This window comes from Oncorhynchus mykiss, chromosome 18 (genome assembly GCF_057628025.1).
Source record: "Oncorhynchus mykiss isolate SJ-2025 chromosome 18, ASM5762802v1, whole genome shotgun sequence".
Classification (NCBI taxonomy): domain Eukaryota; kingdom Metazoa; phylum Chordata; class Actinopteri; order Salmoniformes; family Salmonidae; genus Oncorhynchus; species Oncorhynchus mykiss.
The window spans coordinates 56,352,097-56,367,912 of NC_143039.1; the positions used below are offsets into that span (position 1 = coordinate 56,352,097).

A 15,816-nucleotide genomic window follows, 5' to 3' on the forward strand; every position below is an offset into this window, starting at 1 on the left:
TGAAGATAAATACTCTAAGATCTTTTCATGAAAGACACCAACCACGAATGGGGTTGAATTTTCTCACAGAGAAAACATTTTTAAAAATATCACTTGACAATGTGTGTTACTTTAACACCAGTAAAGGGCCACAATTAATGACATACATACATTTTTAAATTCCGAAAATGGATACCAACTGTTACACATAAAATGTATAAATAAATACACTCTCACAAAGCAGCTTGAATAATTGTCTAAAATGTCGTCTGTCTATCAAGTGATATTATCCTGTGCGCTGTGGGTTGTTAGCTGCTGCCTCAAGTAGCCCCCACAATAGGTACTTAGCATGGAGAACCCTCAACAGAGTAGTTGATTTCATATAGTCTTCATTTCTCATCCCAGAGAGAGAAAGTGTCTGTGATGATGAACAAAGACATAACTGAAGCAACCCACTTCAACGTTTTAAAGACACACAAGCACAGACTCCACTTCAATCCCACATTTAACCCATCGGAAGATACAAATGAGATAAAAAAGGAACATTAAAATGTTTGTGTTTTTACTACTACTGGCCCCTGAGGAAGACCAGGAAGTGTAATCAGCACTGTGACCCAATCAGCAGTGACCCATGTCCAATCAGCCAATCCTACGGAGGGATTTTGTTAACGAAACCCGTTCTGCCTCCGGAGCAGAGAAAGGTGTGTGTATGTGCCCAAAACAGTGGAAACAATAACACATCAGTTTAATAACACAGCAGATGCATTATGCAGAATCCGGATGCTCTGCAGGGCCCATTTCCTACGCTACACACACACACACACACAACTATCCCATTATAACATGTGGAGCAAGCACATGGACAGTTTCTCTGAGGCGTGGAGAAGCTCATACACACCATTTCCCGCTACGGTGGCAGGAAGCTTTAAATAAACATGCATATTGTATGTTTGCAGCAAATATGTGCACGTAATATGGTAAGGGCCCCAGAGCCCATGTGTGTGTGTGTGTGTGTGTGTGTGTGTGTGTGTGTGTGTGTGTGTGTGTGTGTGTGTGTGTGTTTGGTTTTACAATCCTTTTGGGGACAAGAAGTCCACAGACAAGTGGGGATGTTTCACCAGTCTTCACAACGAAAAAGGCTATTTTAGGCTTAGGGTTTGTTTGGTTTATGGTTACAATTAGGGTTTGTGTTAGAATTAGGGTTGGGGTTAGGTTTAGAAGTTAGGTTTGGAGTTAAGGTTAGGGTTACGGTTAAGGTTTAGGGAAAATAGGATTTTGAATGGGAATCAGTTCTTTGATCCCCACAAGATAGTTAAACAAACGTGTGTGTGTGTGTGTGTGTGTGTGTGTGTGTGTGTGTGTGTGTGTGTGGGGAACGAGGCTTGGCCCCCCTGTTGAAGCATGACTAACTCACAGCGATAGATCACATGCAGAGAGACCACCTGGTGGTGTGGGGATGATGGAAACTGACTCTGAGCTAATGGAAATGTTGGGCCTGTTTTCCTGTTTTCCTGATTCAAACACAGCAGGCTGCTGAGGGGAGAACAGCTCATAATAATTGCTGGAATGGAGTGACTGGAATGGTATCAAACACATGGAAAACATGTTGTTGATGTATTTGATACCCTTCCATTGATCCCTTGGAAATGATGTGTTTGATCCGTCTGATACCATTCCATTTATTCCCTTCCAGCCATTACTATGAGCCCGTCCTCTCCAATTAAGGTGGCACCAACCCCCTGTTGTTTCAAAACCTAGCTAGCATACTAACGTACGCTCAAATTAACAGTACAACATCTATCATACTAACTTAGGCTCTAATCAAAAGTACAACAGCTAGCATACTAACAGCTACATGTAATACCAAAGAGTAAACCAGATAGCATACTCAAATCAACAGTTCTATTTCCCTCCTGTTTCAAAACCTAGCTAGCATACTAAATTAGGCTCAATCAAAACCTTAAACTATCCAAGCCTGAAACAAAATTAGCCTATACTCAAAATGTTAACAAATGCGTGTAATCACCTTTGAGTGTGGACTGTATTATTATGCATACTGGATGGACTGGATTACGGAGGGCCTGTTGGAGGGCTTGTTGTCCGGACCCCTGGAAGTCTCTATGGGGGTGACACAGGGTTCAATTCTCGGTCCGACTCTTTTCTCTGTAAAAATCAATGATGTCGCTTTTGCTGCTGGTGATTCTCTGATCTACCTCTACGCAGACGACACCATTCTGTATACATCTGGCCCTTCTTTCGACACTGTGCTAACAAACGTCCAAACGAGCTTCAATGCCATACAACAATCCTTCCGTGGCCTCCAACTGCTTTAAATGCTAGGAAAAGTGCATGCTCTTCAACCGATTGCTGCCCGCACCCTCCCACCCGACTAGCATCACTACTCTGGACGGTTTTGACTTAGAATATGTTGACAATTACAAATACCTAGGTGTCTGCTTAGACTGTAAACTCTCCTTTCAGACTCACATTAAGCATCTCCAATATAAAATCAAATCTAGAATCGGCTTACTATTTCGCAACAAAGCCTCCTTCACTCATGCTGCCTAACATACCCTCATGCTGCACAACCAAATCCCCATATACTACCCACCACTGCGACCTGTATGCTCTCATTGGCTGGCCCTCACTACATATTCGTCTCCAAACCCACTGGCTCCAGGTCATCTATAAGTCTCTGCTACGTAAAGCCCCGCTTAATCTCAGCTCACTGGTACCATAGCAACACCCACCTGTAGCACGCGCTCCAGAAGGTATATTTCACTGGTCATCCCCAAAGCCAACACTACCTTTGGCCGTCTTTCCTTCCAGTTCTCTGCTGCCAATGATTGGAACGAACTGCAAAAATCACTGAAGTTGAAGTCTTATATTTCCTTCTCTAACTTTAAGCATCACCTGTCAGAGGAGCTTACCGATCGCTGTACCTGTACACAGCCAATCTGTAAATCGCACACCCAATTATCTCACCCCCATATTGTTACTTATCCTCTTGCTCTTTTGCACCCCAGTATCTCTACTTGCACATCATCATCTTCACATCTATCACTCCAGTGTTAATGCTAAATTGTAATTATTTCGCCTCTATTGCCTATTTATTGCCTTACCTCCCTACTCTTCTACATTAGCGCACACTGTACATAGATTCTTCTATTGTGTTATTGTACGTTTGTTTATGTGTAACTCTGTGTTGTTGTTTTTGTCGCACTGCTTTGCTTTATCTTGGCCAGGTCGCAGTTGTAAATGAGAACTTGTTCTCAACTGGCCTACCTGGTTAAAACCTCTTCAGTCTACCCCCTACTTTTTCGAACATTCTGTTAAAAATCGCGCAACATTTCAGCGTCCTGCTACTCATGCCAGGAATATAGTATATGCATGTATATGAATAATGTCTGTGACTATAACAGAACATGAACAGCAAGCGAAATCCCAAGAAGAACGTGGTCACAAAAACCACAGAAAAGTATTAATCTGCCAGTCTCTGAATTGTTTATTGCAAGCAAAAATACAGTGCCTTGCGAAAGTATTCGGCCCCCTTGAACTTTGCGACCTTTTGCCACATTTCAGGCTTCAAACATAAAGATATAAAACTGTATTTTTTTGTGAAGAATCAACAACAAGTGGGACACAATCATGAAGTGGAACGACATTTATTGGATATTTCAAACTTTTTTAACAAATCAAAAACGGAAAAATTGGGCGTGCAAAATTATTCAGCCCCCTTAAGTTAATACTTTGTAGCGCCACCTTTTGCTGCGATTACAGCTGTAAGTCGCTTGGGGTATGTCTCTATCAGTTTTGCACATCGAGAGACTGACATTTTTTCCCATTCCTCCTTGCAAAACAGCTCGAGCTCAGTGAGGTTGGATGGAGAGCATTTGTGAACAGCAATTTTCAGTTCTTTCCACAGATTCTCGATTGGATTCAGGTCTGGACTTTGACTTGGCCATTCTAACACCTGGATTAGTTTATTTTTGAACCATTCCATTGTAGATTTTGTATATGTTTTGGATCATTGTCTTGTTGGAAGACAAATCTCTGTCCCAGTCTCAGGTCTTTTGCAGACTCCATCAGGTTTTCTTCCAGAATGGTCCTGTATTTGGCTCCATCCATCTTCCCATCAATTTTAACCATCTTCCCTGTCCCTGCTGAAGAAAAGCAGGCCCAAACCATGATGCTGCCACCACCATGTTTGACAGTGAGGCTCCAAAATGTATATCCACAAGTGTAAGTGTTGCTGTTGGTTCACAGTTAGCTTACAATGATAGTGAATTTATATATGATTTTGAATAGCCTAGTAATTGGGCATTTTTTGTATTTTCATAATTAATAGGCTGACACATTACCTTTCCTTTATTCAGTTATTGAGCACGCAGACAGACTGACAACAGTTTAGTGAAATATGTTTTGTTGCGAATACATGTTACTATGGATTTTCCCAAACAGATTTCACTTGGTTTCCCAAATGAAGCTCTGGGTAGGTGGAGGAACAAGGTTGGCGAGCCCATGCCATACAGTTTTTGCGGAATTCCACCTGTTGAGCAGTTCCTCAAGCAGTGCTTGGTGCATGAAGTGAAATAAGTGTTCTTATATTTATTTCAGTAGCTGCTCATATTAAGCACAGCTCTGCTGTAAAACCGAAGTAGCCTATCTAGCATTATTGAAAAAAGGACCCTCAGGAAAGCGAGCAGCTTCCATTCGCTATTCGAGTATATGATGACATGTCCTTTTTCCTCTACCCCTGTTCCTGCCCATTTGATAATGGGCCATTCTAAAACGAATTTGATATATTAGTAAAGACAAGATTAAATTGAGAATAGTCTGATGGGTGAAAATATGATCACTTGATGAGAGAACAGCTGTGCAGCCTGAGGCAAGGAACAGAGCACCATCTTAGCCAACAGTTGCACCATGCAGCCCATATTTTGATTTCTAAGACATTCTAATGTTTTGTATCGTTCACAACTAAAGCTGCCAAATAACTCTAAATCTAGCTTATAGGGCCTGTTTCAAATGATCACTTTGAACACTAAAGTTGTTCATGTTAATTAATGGTCAATTACCATGAGACCGGCAGTCTTTTGCATGACAATAACCAGCTGACAAAATGTCATGACCGCCACAGCCTTAGGCCCAAACAACATAGTCCAACTGTCCCAATAATCCACAACAAAGAGTATGGCTGTGGCACTGTGAAGTGTGCATTTGGACAAGGGGATAGAGTTTCTGGGATCCTTTGCTAAAACATACATCAGAAATTAAATTAATTGAATCAGAAATATAAGAAGATGAAGACCTAAGGTTATAAACCACATTGGAAGAGCGTTGAGATTTACCTCGCAGCAGGTCTGGGGAGGTGTGTGGCCAGTTGTATGTCCTCATCAGCTGCCAGTCAAAGTCGTCCTCCTGTCCCTGCTTGTACTCACACAACCCAGGGTCGGAGTCCTCGTCAAAGGTACAGCCAGCTGTAGGGGAAAGAAAGAGAGGGGAAGTGGTGATTAGAAGGCATCAATAGTGAAGAAATAATTTACCATTGCGTTCAACCAATTTAAAACTCAAACAGTCTTTGTGGGTCAAAGTCTATTGCCCTGCTATTCAAGCTAGAAGAATATACACTATATATACAAAAGTATGTGGACACCCCTTCAAATTTGTGCATTCGACTATTTCAGCCCCACCCGTTGCTGATAGGTGTATAAAATCGAGCACACAGCCATTCAATCTCCATAGACAAACATTGGCATTACTGAAGAGCTGCCCCGGTCAACTGTAAGTGCTGTTATAGTGAAGTGGAAACAACAGCTGAGCTGCAAAGTGGTAGGCCATAAAAGATCCCAGAACGGGACCGTTGAGTGCTGAAATGCGTAGGGCATACAAATCCTTGGTTGCAACACTCACTCCCAAGTTCCAAACTGCCTCTGGAAGCAACGTTAGAACAATAACTGTTAGTCGGGAGCTTCATTAAATGGATTACCATGGCAGAGCAGCTGCAAACAAGCCTAAGATCACCATGCGCAATGCCAAGCATCGGCTGGAGTTGACTCTGGAGCAGTGGAAACGCGTTCTCTGGAGTGATGAATCACGCTTCACCATCAGGCAGTCTGAAGGACTAATCTGGCTACCTGCCCCAATGCCTAGTGCCAACTGTAAATTTTGGTGGAGAAGGAATAATGGTCTGGGACTGGTTTTCATGGTTAGGGCTAGGCTCTAGTTCCAGTATAGGGAATTCTTAACGCCACAGCATACAATGAGATTCTAGATGACTCTGTGCTTCCAACTTTGTAGCAACAGTTTGGGGATGACAAGGCCCCTGTGCACAAAGTGAGGTCCAAACAGAAATGGTTTGTTGAGATCGGTGTGGAAGAACTTGGCTGGCCTGCACAGAGCCCTGACCTCAACCCCATCGAACATCTTTGGGAGGAATTGGAACGCCGACTGCGAGCCAGGTCTAATCACCCAACATCAGTAATGCTCTTGTGGCTGAATGGAAGCAAGTCCCCACAGCAATGTTCCAACATCTAGCAGAAAGCCTTCCCAGAAGAGTGAAGGCTGTTATAGCAGCAAAGGGGGGACCAACTCCATATGAATGCCCATGATAATGGAATGAGATGTTCGTCAAGCAGGTGTCCACATACTTTTGGTCATGCAGTGTACATACAGTAAATAACTGAAAAAATGAGTATTTCTGAGTTTGTTTTTGTTCGGGTACCACTTTTTTGAGGGGATCAATGAAATGACAAAGAAAATCCATACCTCGTAGCTTTACTGTTTTCTTTGGGAAGTGTAAGAGAAAATTGTTCTCAAAGACACAATGAATAATGAGCTCTATTAGAGGGACAACAGCAGCACTGCCACTATGGGCACTCACATGACATCACAGGCAGACTATTAAATGCCTACATCAAAAAACTGTAAATTTCGACCAGCTAAAAGCCATATTTTCTGTTCAAATAACATGTAATAGTGGTAGTCTAGGTGGTATTGCAGAATGGTGACAGGGCCTGGCTGAGTGTAGGAGCCCCATGACCAGGTCTGGCTGAGTGTACCTCTTTTGTCCTCCTGTTCATTTTCCCCTGGGGAATCAATGGGATGCATCCCAAATGTCACCCTATATAGTGCACTACTTTTGACCAGGGCTCATAGGGAATAGGGTGCCATTTGGGAAAGAGCTATGGTCATTTGGCCCCATTAGCCCTGTGGTGTGAAAATAGCAGACCGGCTACAGGTCACTGAAATAGGGCTGAGATGACAGGCGGTGGCGGTGGTGCCAGAGGAGGGAGGTCGTGGCACCATCACAGCTGATGGGGATGGCGGGGAGGATGCGTGTGTGCATGGGGGGGGGGGCTCTCAGCCAGACAGTGAGTGAAGGTGACCTTTACCACCCTGTCAAGCTCATCATCCCAATTCATAGTACCCTCTCTCAGCTCTAATCATATCAACCACAGGCTTTAAAGCCAGCAGCTACATAATAACCGAGAACACAATGGTCCTACATGAAACACAATCACTAAATGCTGCATATCTACTATGCCCAAATAATGGACAATACATTACATGACATATTGTGCATAGCAGTGGTGGTCAGTGCCATTTGAGATGAGGAAACTTTTTGGCCTTCTATTACAGCATATTGGATGACTGTCATTCATATTCCATTTACCCAGTTCAATGTAACAGCGGTTTAGGCTACTACATGATACTCTAATTATCCAAGCGATACATCTACAAACAACCTACATCATTGTCACAATATTAGCTAAAGTTATGTCATTAACCACTCCCTCTTCCAATTAGGGCTAGTTGGAAAAGCTGTTCAAAAGAGGACATTGTATTCCTTTTTTTTTGTTTTGTGTACTCCCTGACGAAGGCCATGCAGCTGAAACATGTCGGTTTAAAAAAAACGTTGTTTCTATTGAACATGCCATACTAATAAAGGCATTTTAATTAATTATATAAAGAGTGCCTTGGTCCTCCTTTCTTTTTGATGACCAATTTACCCCTTTTACCAAAGAGCACCTTCTATCTACCAAAATGTACTATTGTGTACCTTAGTAGCACTTCCCTTCCTCCTCTTTCTACGAGGTTCCAGTGGAAGTCATAGCCAGCTAGCTATCATAGGATCATTTTGTTTGAGCTGGGTGTTTCAGTAGGCTAAACTATCTAGCTGCATTTGCTAGCTAAGTAACGTTAAGTGAAACTGAAGGTGAAAAAAAGTGAGAGAAAAAATAACACTCTCTCTCTCTCTCTATTTCTCTCTTGCTTCTCCTTCATTTTCGAAGATATTAATTTATTAAACAACTGTTAAACTATTGTTTTTCTCTCTCTTTGAGTCAACTACTCACCACATTTTATACTCTGCAGTGCTAGCTAGCTGTAGCTTATGCTTTCAGTACTAAATTAATTATCTGATCCTTTGATTGGGTGGACATGTAAGTTCATGTTGCAAGAGCTCTGATGGGCTGGAGGACCTCCTCTGGTAGTTGTCATAATTACTGTGTAAGTCTATGGAAGGGGGTTGGAGCGATGAGCCTCCTAGAATTTGTATTGAAGTCAATGTACCCAGAGGAGGAAGGAAGCTAGCTGTCCCCGGCTACACCATCGTGCTGCCATCGTGCTAACTGATCATATTAGGCCTTGGCAGGAGCAGAACACTGAACAGGACTCGTGTTAAAGAGCCACTCTGAATCTATGCCAGACCCTGCTTAAAAGGCATCCCGCCTAGCTGGCCGAAACACACGTACACACACACCAGTCGCCCTTGTTCTCCTTTGTGTTCTGTTTGGGAAACCCGTCTGTTTTGTTTTTTAATTTGAACTAAGTTTTATCCTGTTTGAAACAGTAGCCTGGCAGAAAGCATTCCCTTTGCAATAAACAACCAAGACAGTTTCTCTTTCTCCTCTGGTCTTTAAGGGAGACGCGTCTGCTAATTTGGGGACTACTTTCCCCCTTTTCTTCCAACTGACTAACACATATCCCCCCCAATCTCCTCCCTGTCCCTGCCCTCATCCCCTTTTCCCCTAGTCCCCTCCTCCCTGTATCCGCCAGTGAGCTGTGTGTTTCCGGGTGTGTAAGCAGCTTAATTGCTGGTTGTTGTGCTAGCCATCCGCTGCTCAGGCTGTGGAAAGGAAAAGTAGAGGAGGAGGAGGAGGAGAGGGAAGGCATTACCCATGGCTTAGCCTTATAAAAAGTATCTCCTCCATGGAGGACGCCTTGCTTGGTTTCAGGAAGTGAATGTCACCATCATCAGATACGTTCCACTGAATTCCCTCATTAACTCTTCCTTCCTATGCTCCTCTGCTACACACACACACACAATGTGCCCAAATGAGCTTTTCATGCAACGTAAAGCCTAGCCCATGCAATTAGAACAGTCATTTGTGCATTTGTATGTATCTAAGGTGTGTGTGTGTCTGAGCCGAGTAATCCAATTAAATATTTACATGAACAAAATTATGACAAACTTCTGTAATTTTTGCTAAAATTAACAGTGGAAAGGATTGTAAGAATAAATTATGAATGTGTGTTTACTAATAACAGAAAACAGACCAGATGTAACGGATGTCATCTGGAGATAGAGAGGAGGACCAGAGCGCAGCGTGGTAAGTGGTAAGTAACTGAACACTGAAATACAAAACAATAAAGTGAACGAACGAAAACCAAAACAGTGTGGTGTGTACCAAACACTCACACGGAAAACAGGCTACCTAAATATGGTTCTGGCGCGGTGGAGGCTCTGGCGCGGGACGTGGACCCCACTTCACCACAGTTTTTGTCCGCCTCCTCAAACCCCCCCCCCCCCCCCCCCCCGACCTCCGACTGGGGACCCTAGCCATGGGTCCCGGATGGACGGGAGACTCCGGCAGCACCGGACAGGCGGGAGACTACGGCAGCGCCAGACAGGCGGGAGACTCCGGCAGCGCCGGAGTGAAGGACGGCTCTGGCAGCTCCTGGCTGGCTGACGGCTCTGGAAGCTCCTGGCTGGCTGACGGCTCTGGCAGCTCCTGGCTGATTGACGGCTCTGGCAGCTCCTGGCTGACTGACGGCTCCGGCAGCTCCTGGCTGGCTGATGGCTCCGGAAGCTCCCGGCTGGCTGACGGCTCCGGCGGCTCCCGGCTGGCTGACGGCTCTGGCAGCTCCCGGCTGGCCTACGGCTCCGGCGGCTCCCAGCTGGTTGACGGCTCTGGAGCTATTGAGCACTGTGCCTGCCCAACCTTACCTGGTTGAATGCTCCCTGTAGCCAGGCCAGTGCGGCGAGGTGGAATAGCCCGCACTGGGCTGTGCTGGCGAACCGGGGACACCATGCGTAAGGCTGGTGCCATGTACGCCGGCCCGAGGAGAAGCACTGGAGAACAGATGCGTAGAGCCGGCTTCATGGCACCTGGCTCGATGCCCACTCTAGCCCGGCCGATACGAGGAGCTGGAATGTACCGCACCGGGCTATGCACACGCACCGGGGACACAGTGCGCTCCACCGCATAACACGGTGCCTGCCCGGTCCCTCTCGCTCTCCGGTAAGCACAGGGAGTTGGCTCAGGTCTCCTACCTGACTTTGCCACACTCCCCGTGTGCCCCCTCCCAAGAAATTTTTGGGACTGCCTCTTGGGCTTCCAGCCGCGCTGCCGTGCTGCCTCCTCATACCGGCGCCTCTCCGCTTTCGCTGCCTCCAGCTCTGCTTTAGGGCGGCGATATTCCCCTGCTTGTGCCCAGGGTCCCTTGCCGTCCAAAATCTCCTCCCAAGTCCAGGAGTCTTGTGTTTTCGGCCGCTGCTGCTGCTGCCCGTTACCACGCTGCTTGGTCCTCTTGTGATGCGTGTTTCTGTAACGGATGTTGTCTGGAGATAGAGAGGAGGACCAAAGCACAGCGTGGTAAGTGTTCATGATGTAATATTTAATGAAACGAACTGAACTGAACACTGAAATACAAAACAATAAAGTGAACGAACGAAAACCAAAACCAAACATTCACACGGAAAACAGGCTACCTAAATATGGTTCTCAATCAGGGACAACGATAGACAGCTGCCTCTGATTGAGAACCATATCAGGCCAAACACAGAAATAGAAAATATAGAAAAACTAACATAGACTGCCCACCCCAACTCACGCCCTGACCATACTAAATAAAGACAAAACAAAGGAAATAAAGGTGACGTGACACCAGAAGCAGCTGTCACACCCTGATCTGTTTCACCTGTCTTGTGATTGTTTGCATCCCCCACCAGGTGTCTCCCATTACCTTATGTTTATTTATACCTGCGTTTTCTGTTTGTTGCCAGTTCGTCTTGTCCCATCAAGTCCTACCAGCGTGTTCCTGTACTCTAGTTTTTGCTTTTTCTAGTCTTAACGATTGCCTGCCCCTTGTATTGTAATAAACTCTGAGACTCGTACTATCCGCCTCCTGTGTCTGCATCTGGGTCTTAGCCTGAGCCGTGATAGCAGAGCACTTTCTGACGTTTAAACTGTCCAGAGACAACAGCAACCAAAGTGCCATTCTCTCCCCATGTGGCAGCCATTAGTCTTTAGCTAATTGAACAGATAGCACACGGCCACACACTCACACACACAGATCAGGTTGTAAACATACAGATTGAAAACATTGAATCACACACCGATGGGGCTACCTTTCACATGGCTGGAATGGGCCCAAAATACCTTCATTAAGCCCCTAGCTGTCGCTGCTGACATGTCTTAGAGGTAGTAGAGAGAGAGAGAGAGAGAGAGAGAGAGAGAGAGAGAGAGAGAGAGAGAGAGAGAGAGAGAGAGATGGAGAGAGAGAGAGAGAGAGAGAGAGAGAGAGAGAGAGATGGAGAGAGAGAGAGAGAGAGAGAGAGAGAGAGATGGAGAGAGAGAGAGAGAGATGGAGAGAGAGAGAGAGAGAGAGAGAGAGAGAGAGAGAGAGAGAGATGGAGAGAGAGAGAGAGAGAGAGAGATAGAGAGAGAGAGAGAGAGAGAGAGCGAGAGAGAGAGGGAGGGGGGGAGGGAGAGAGAGAGAGATGCCTCTAAGAACAGATGCCTCTGAACTTTAAAGGTATGAGAGGCAAAATGTTGAACAACATCCCCAGCTTGTAGACCCTGTAGATAAAACACTAAATCCTGAAGCTTCCTTATCTCTTCCTCTAACCCACCCCCCACCCACACACTATTTCCTGGCAACAGTTTATAATCCTGTTAAAACAAATGTGACTCTAACTACAAATGTGAATAACTAAAACACTCAATCGGGAATGATTCATCTCAAAGGACATTGGTTATTTCAACTTAATGACTGCCTCAGGATCAGAGACTGAAGGACGCACCGACCGCTGCCATCTCTGATGACACATAACTCCACGCCAACAGTGGCATATCAATTAGAATCACACGTACCATCCAACCCCTACAAAATAGATTGTTTTTACTACATAATAAAACATGAATGTATGTAATTCCAATTTGCAATTCCTATCTCTTTCACTGCTTTCACATTTCAGCGCCCGCCAAATTGTGTATCTACCGTAGGCTTATTGAAAAACTTAAAATAACCATCAACTGAATCAGCTCAGCCCAATATATACTGGAAAGCTTAGACAAATATAGAACTAACCAGCTGTATTAAACTGGCCACCTTCCAAACACAACTCATCAAAGGCAGGAGAGGAGAAGATGAGAAGACAAAGTGGAGGACAGGAGGAAGATGACAGGATGAGATGGACAGAAAGTGATATATACAGTACTAGTCAAAAGTTTGGACACACCTTCTCATTCAATGTTTGTCATATTTTAACTATTTTCTACATTATAGAATAATAGTGAAGACAACTATTAAACACATATGGAATCATGTAGTAAACAAAAAAGTGTTAAACAAATCAAAATATATTAATTATCTGAAAAGTCTTGAAGGAGTTCCCACATATCCTGAGTACTTGTTGGCTGCTTTTCATTCCCTCTGCGGTCCAACTCATCCCAAACCATCTCAATTGGGTGGAGGTCAGGTGATTGTGGAGGCCAGGTCATCTGATACTGTACTACATCACTCTCCTTCTTAGTCAAATAGCCCTTACACAGGTGTGTTGGGTCATTGTCCTGTAGAAAAACAAATGATAGTCCCACTAAGCGCAAACCAGAATGGAATGGCGTATCGCTGCAGAATGCTGTGGTAGCCATGCTGGTTAAGTGTGCCTTGAATTCTAAATAAATCACTGACAGTGTCACCAGTAAATCACCCCACACCGTCACACCTCCTCCTCTATGCTTCACGGTGGAAACTACACATGCAGAGATCATCCGTTCACCTACTTTGCGTCTCACAAAGACACAGCGGTTGGAACCACAAATCTCAAATTTGGACTCATCAGACCAAAGGACAGAGTTCCACTGGTCTAACATCCATTGCTCATGTTTCTTGCCCGAGCAAGTCTCTTCTTAATATTGGTGTCCTTAGAAGTGGTTTCTTTGGAGCAATTCTCCTCTGAACAGTTGATGTTGAGATGTGTCTGTTACTTCAAAATAAATACAATTGTATTTGTCACGTGCTGAATACAACAGGTAGACCTTACTGTGTAAGGCCCTTAACCAACAATACAATTCAATAAATAGAGTTAAGGAAATATTCACTATATAAACTAGAGTAAAAACAAAATGTTTTTTTAATGTAATAAGAAAATTACATAACTATAATGTAAATAGTTCGGGGGGCCATTTGATTAATTGCTCAGCAGTCTTATGTCTTGGGGGTAGAAGCTGTTACGGAGCCTTTTCGTCCTAGACTTGACGGTCCGGTACCGCTTGCCGTGCGATATCAAGTCTATGACTTGGGTGACTGGTGTCTTTGACAATGTTTTTAGCCTCCCTTTGACACTGTTTAGTATATATCGGTTCCTGGATGTCAGGAAGCTTGGCCCCAGTGATGTACTGGGTCGCACCATTCAGCTCTGTAGCGCCTTATGGTCAGATGCCGTACCAGGCAGTGATGCAACCGGTCAAGGTGATCTCGATGGTGCAGCTGTAGGAATTTTTGAGGATCTGGGGACCCATACCAAATCTTTTCAGTCTCCTGATGGGGAAAAGGTGTTGTCATGTCCTCTTCACGACACTCTCGGTATGTTTGAACCACGACACACACATGGCGCCGACAGAGATGGTCGTCTCACTTCTCGTTCTTAGGAAACTATGCAGTATTTAGTTTTTTTGTATGTATCATTTCTTACATTGTTACCCCAGGAAATAAGTCTTATTACATACAGCCGGGAAGAACTATTGGATATAAGAGCAACGTCAACTTACCACCATTATGACCAGGAAAACGACTTTCCCGAAGCGGATCCTCTGTTTGGACCACCACCCAGGACAATGGATTTAATCCCAGTAGTCGATCCAAAACAACGGCCCCGCTGAAGGGGCAGACGGAGCGGTCTTCTGGTCAGGCTCCGTAGACGGGCACATTGCTCACCGCTCCCGAGTATACTACTCGCCAATGTCCAGTCTCTTGACAACAAATTCGAGCAAGGGTTGCCTTCCAACTTTCTCAGTTTCGCAGAAACATGGCCCACTCGGGATATGTTAACAGAGTCGGTACAGCCAACCCGGTTTCTTCATGCATCTCGCCGACAGAAACAAACATCTCTATGGTAAGAAGAAGGGCGGGGGTGTTGCCTTATGGTTAAAGAGTCGTGGTGTGATCATAACAACATAAAGGAACTCAAGTCCTTTTGTTCACCTGACCTAGAATTCCTTACAATCCAATGCAGACCGCATTATCTACCAAGAGAATTCTCTTCGATTATAATCACAGCCATGTATACCCCCCACAAGCAGACACCTCGACGGCCCTGAAAGAACTTCATTGGACTCTATGTAAACTGGAAACCATATATCCTGAGGCTGCATTTATTGTAGCTGGGGATTTTAACAAAGCTAATATGAAAACAAGGCTCCCTAAATGTTATCAGCATATCGAATGTGCGACCCAGGCTGGCAGCATTATGGATTATTGCTACTCTAACTTCCGCGACACATACAAAGCCCTCCCTCGCCCTCCTGTCGGCATATCTGTAAGGGATTTCCTCCTGGATCGGGGCCAATATGCGGCGTCGTAAGTGTCCATGGTTCTTTTAATACGTAAATGTACACATGAACAACTAAATACAAGAAACGTGAAAACCCAAAACAGTCCTATCTGGTGCAAACACAGAGACAGGAACAATCACCCACAAACACACAGTGAAACCCAGGCTACCTAAGTATGATTCTCAATCAGAGACAACTAATGACACCTGCCTCTGATTGAGAACCATACTAGGCCGAAACATAGAAATCCCCAAATCATAGAAAATCAAACATAGACTGCCCACCCAACTCACGCCCTGACCATACTAAATAAATACAAAACAAAGGAAATAAAGGTCAGAACGTGACAGTACCCCCCCCCCCCCCCAAAGGTGCGGACTCCGGCCGCAAAACCTTAACCTATAGGGGAGGGTCTGGGTGGGCGTCTGTCCGCGGTGGCAGCTCTGGCGCGGGACGCGGACCCCACTTCACCATTGTCTTAGTCCGCCTTATTGTCCGCCTCCGTGGCTTCCTAACCATGGCAACCCTTCTCAATGGACAGAGGGGCGGCGGCTCGGGACAGAGGGGCAGCGGCTCGGGACAGAGGGGCGGCGGCTCTGGCGCCTCTGGGCTGAGGGGCTCTGGCGCCTTTGGGCTGAGGGGCTCTAGCGCCGGAGAGACTCCGGCAGCAGTGCCGGACAGGCGGGACCACCTGCAGGGAGGAGACAGAGAGACAGCCTGGTGCGTGGAGCTGCCACAGGAAACACCAGGCTGGGGAGACCTTCAGGAGGCTTGG

At 45.3% G+C, this 15,816-nt stretch overlaps 1 protein-coding gene across 14 annotated transcripts in view; it reads right to left on the reverse strand.

Moving 5' to 3' along the window:
* LOC110496838 (receptor-type tyrosine-protein phosphatase U) overlaps nt 1-15,816 on the reverse strand; it is a 274,942-nt gene that overhangs the window by 165,175 nt on the left and 93,951 nt on the right. For all 14 annotated transcript variants that reach the window (XM_036952978.2, XM_090208832.1, XM_090208831.1 and 11 more), the window contains exon 2: nt 5,331-5,459. In XM_036952978.2, the coding sequence (XP_036808873.2) occupies nt 5,331-5,459 (129 nt within the window). The remainder of the gene's footprint in view (nt 1-5,330; nt 5,460-15,816) is intronic.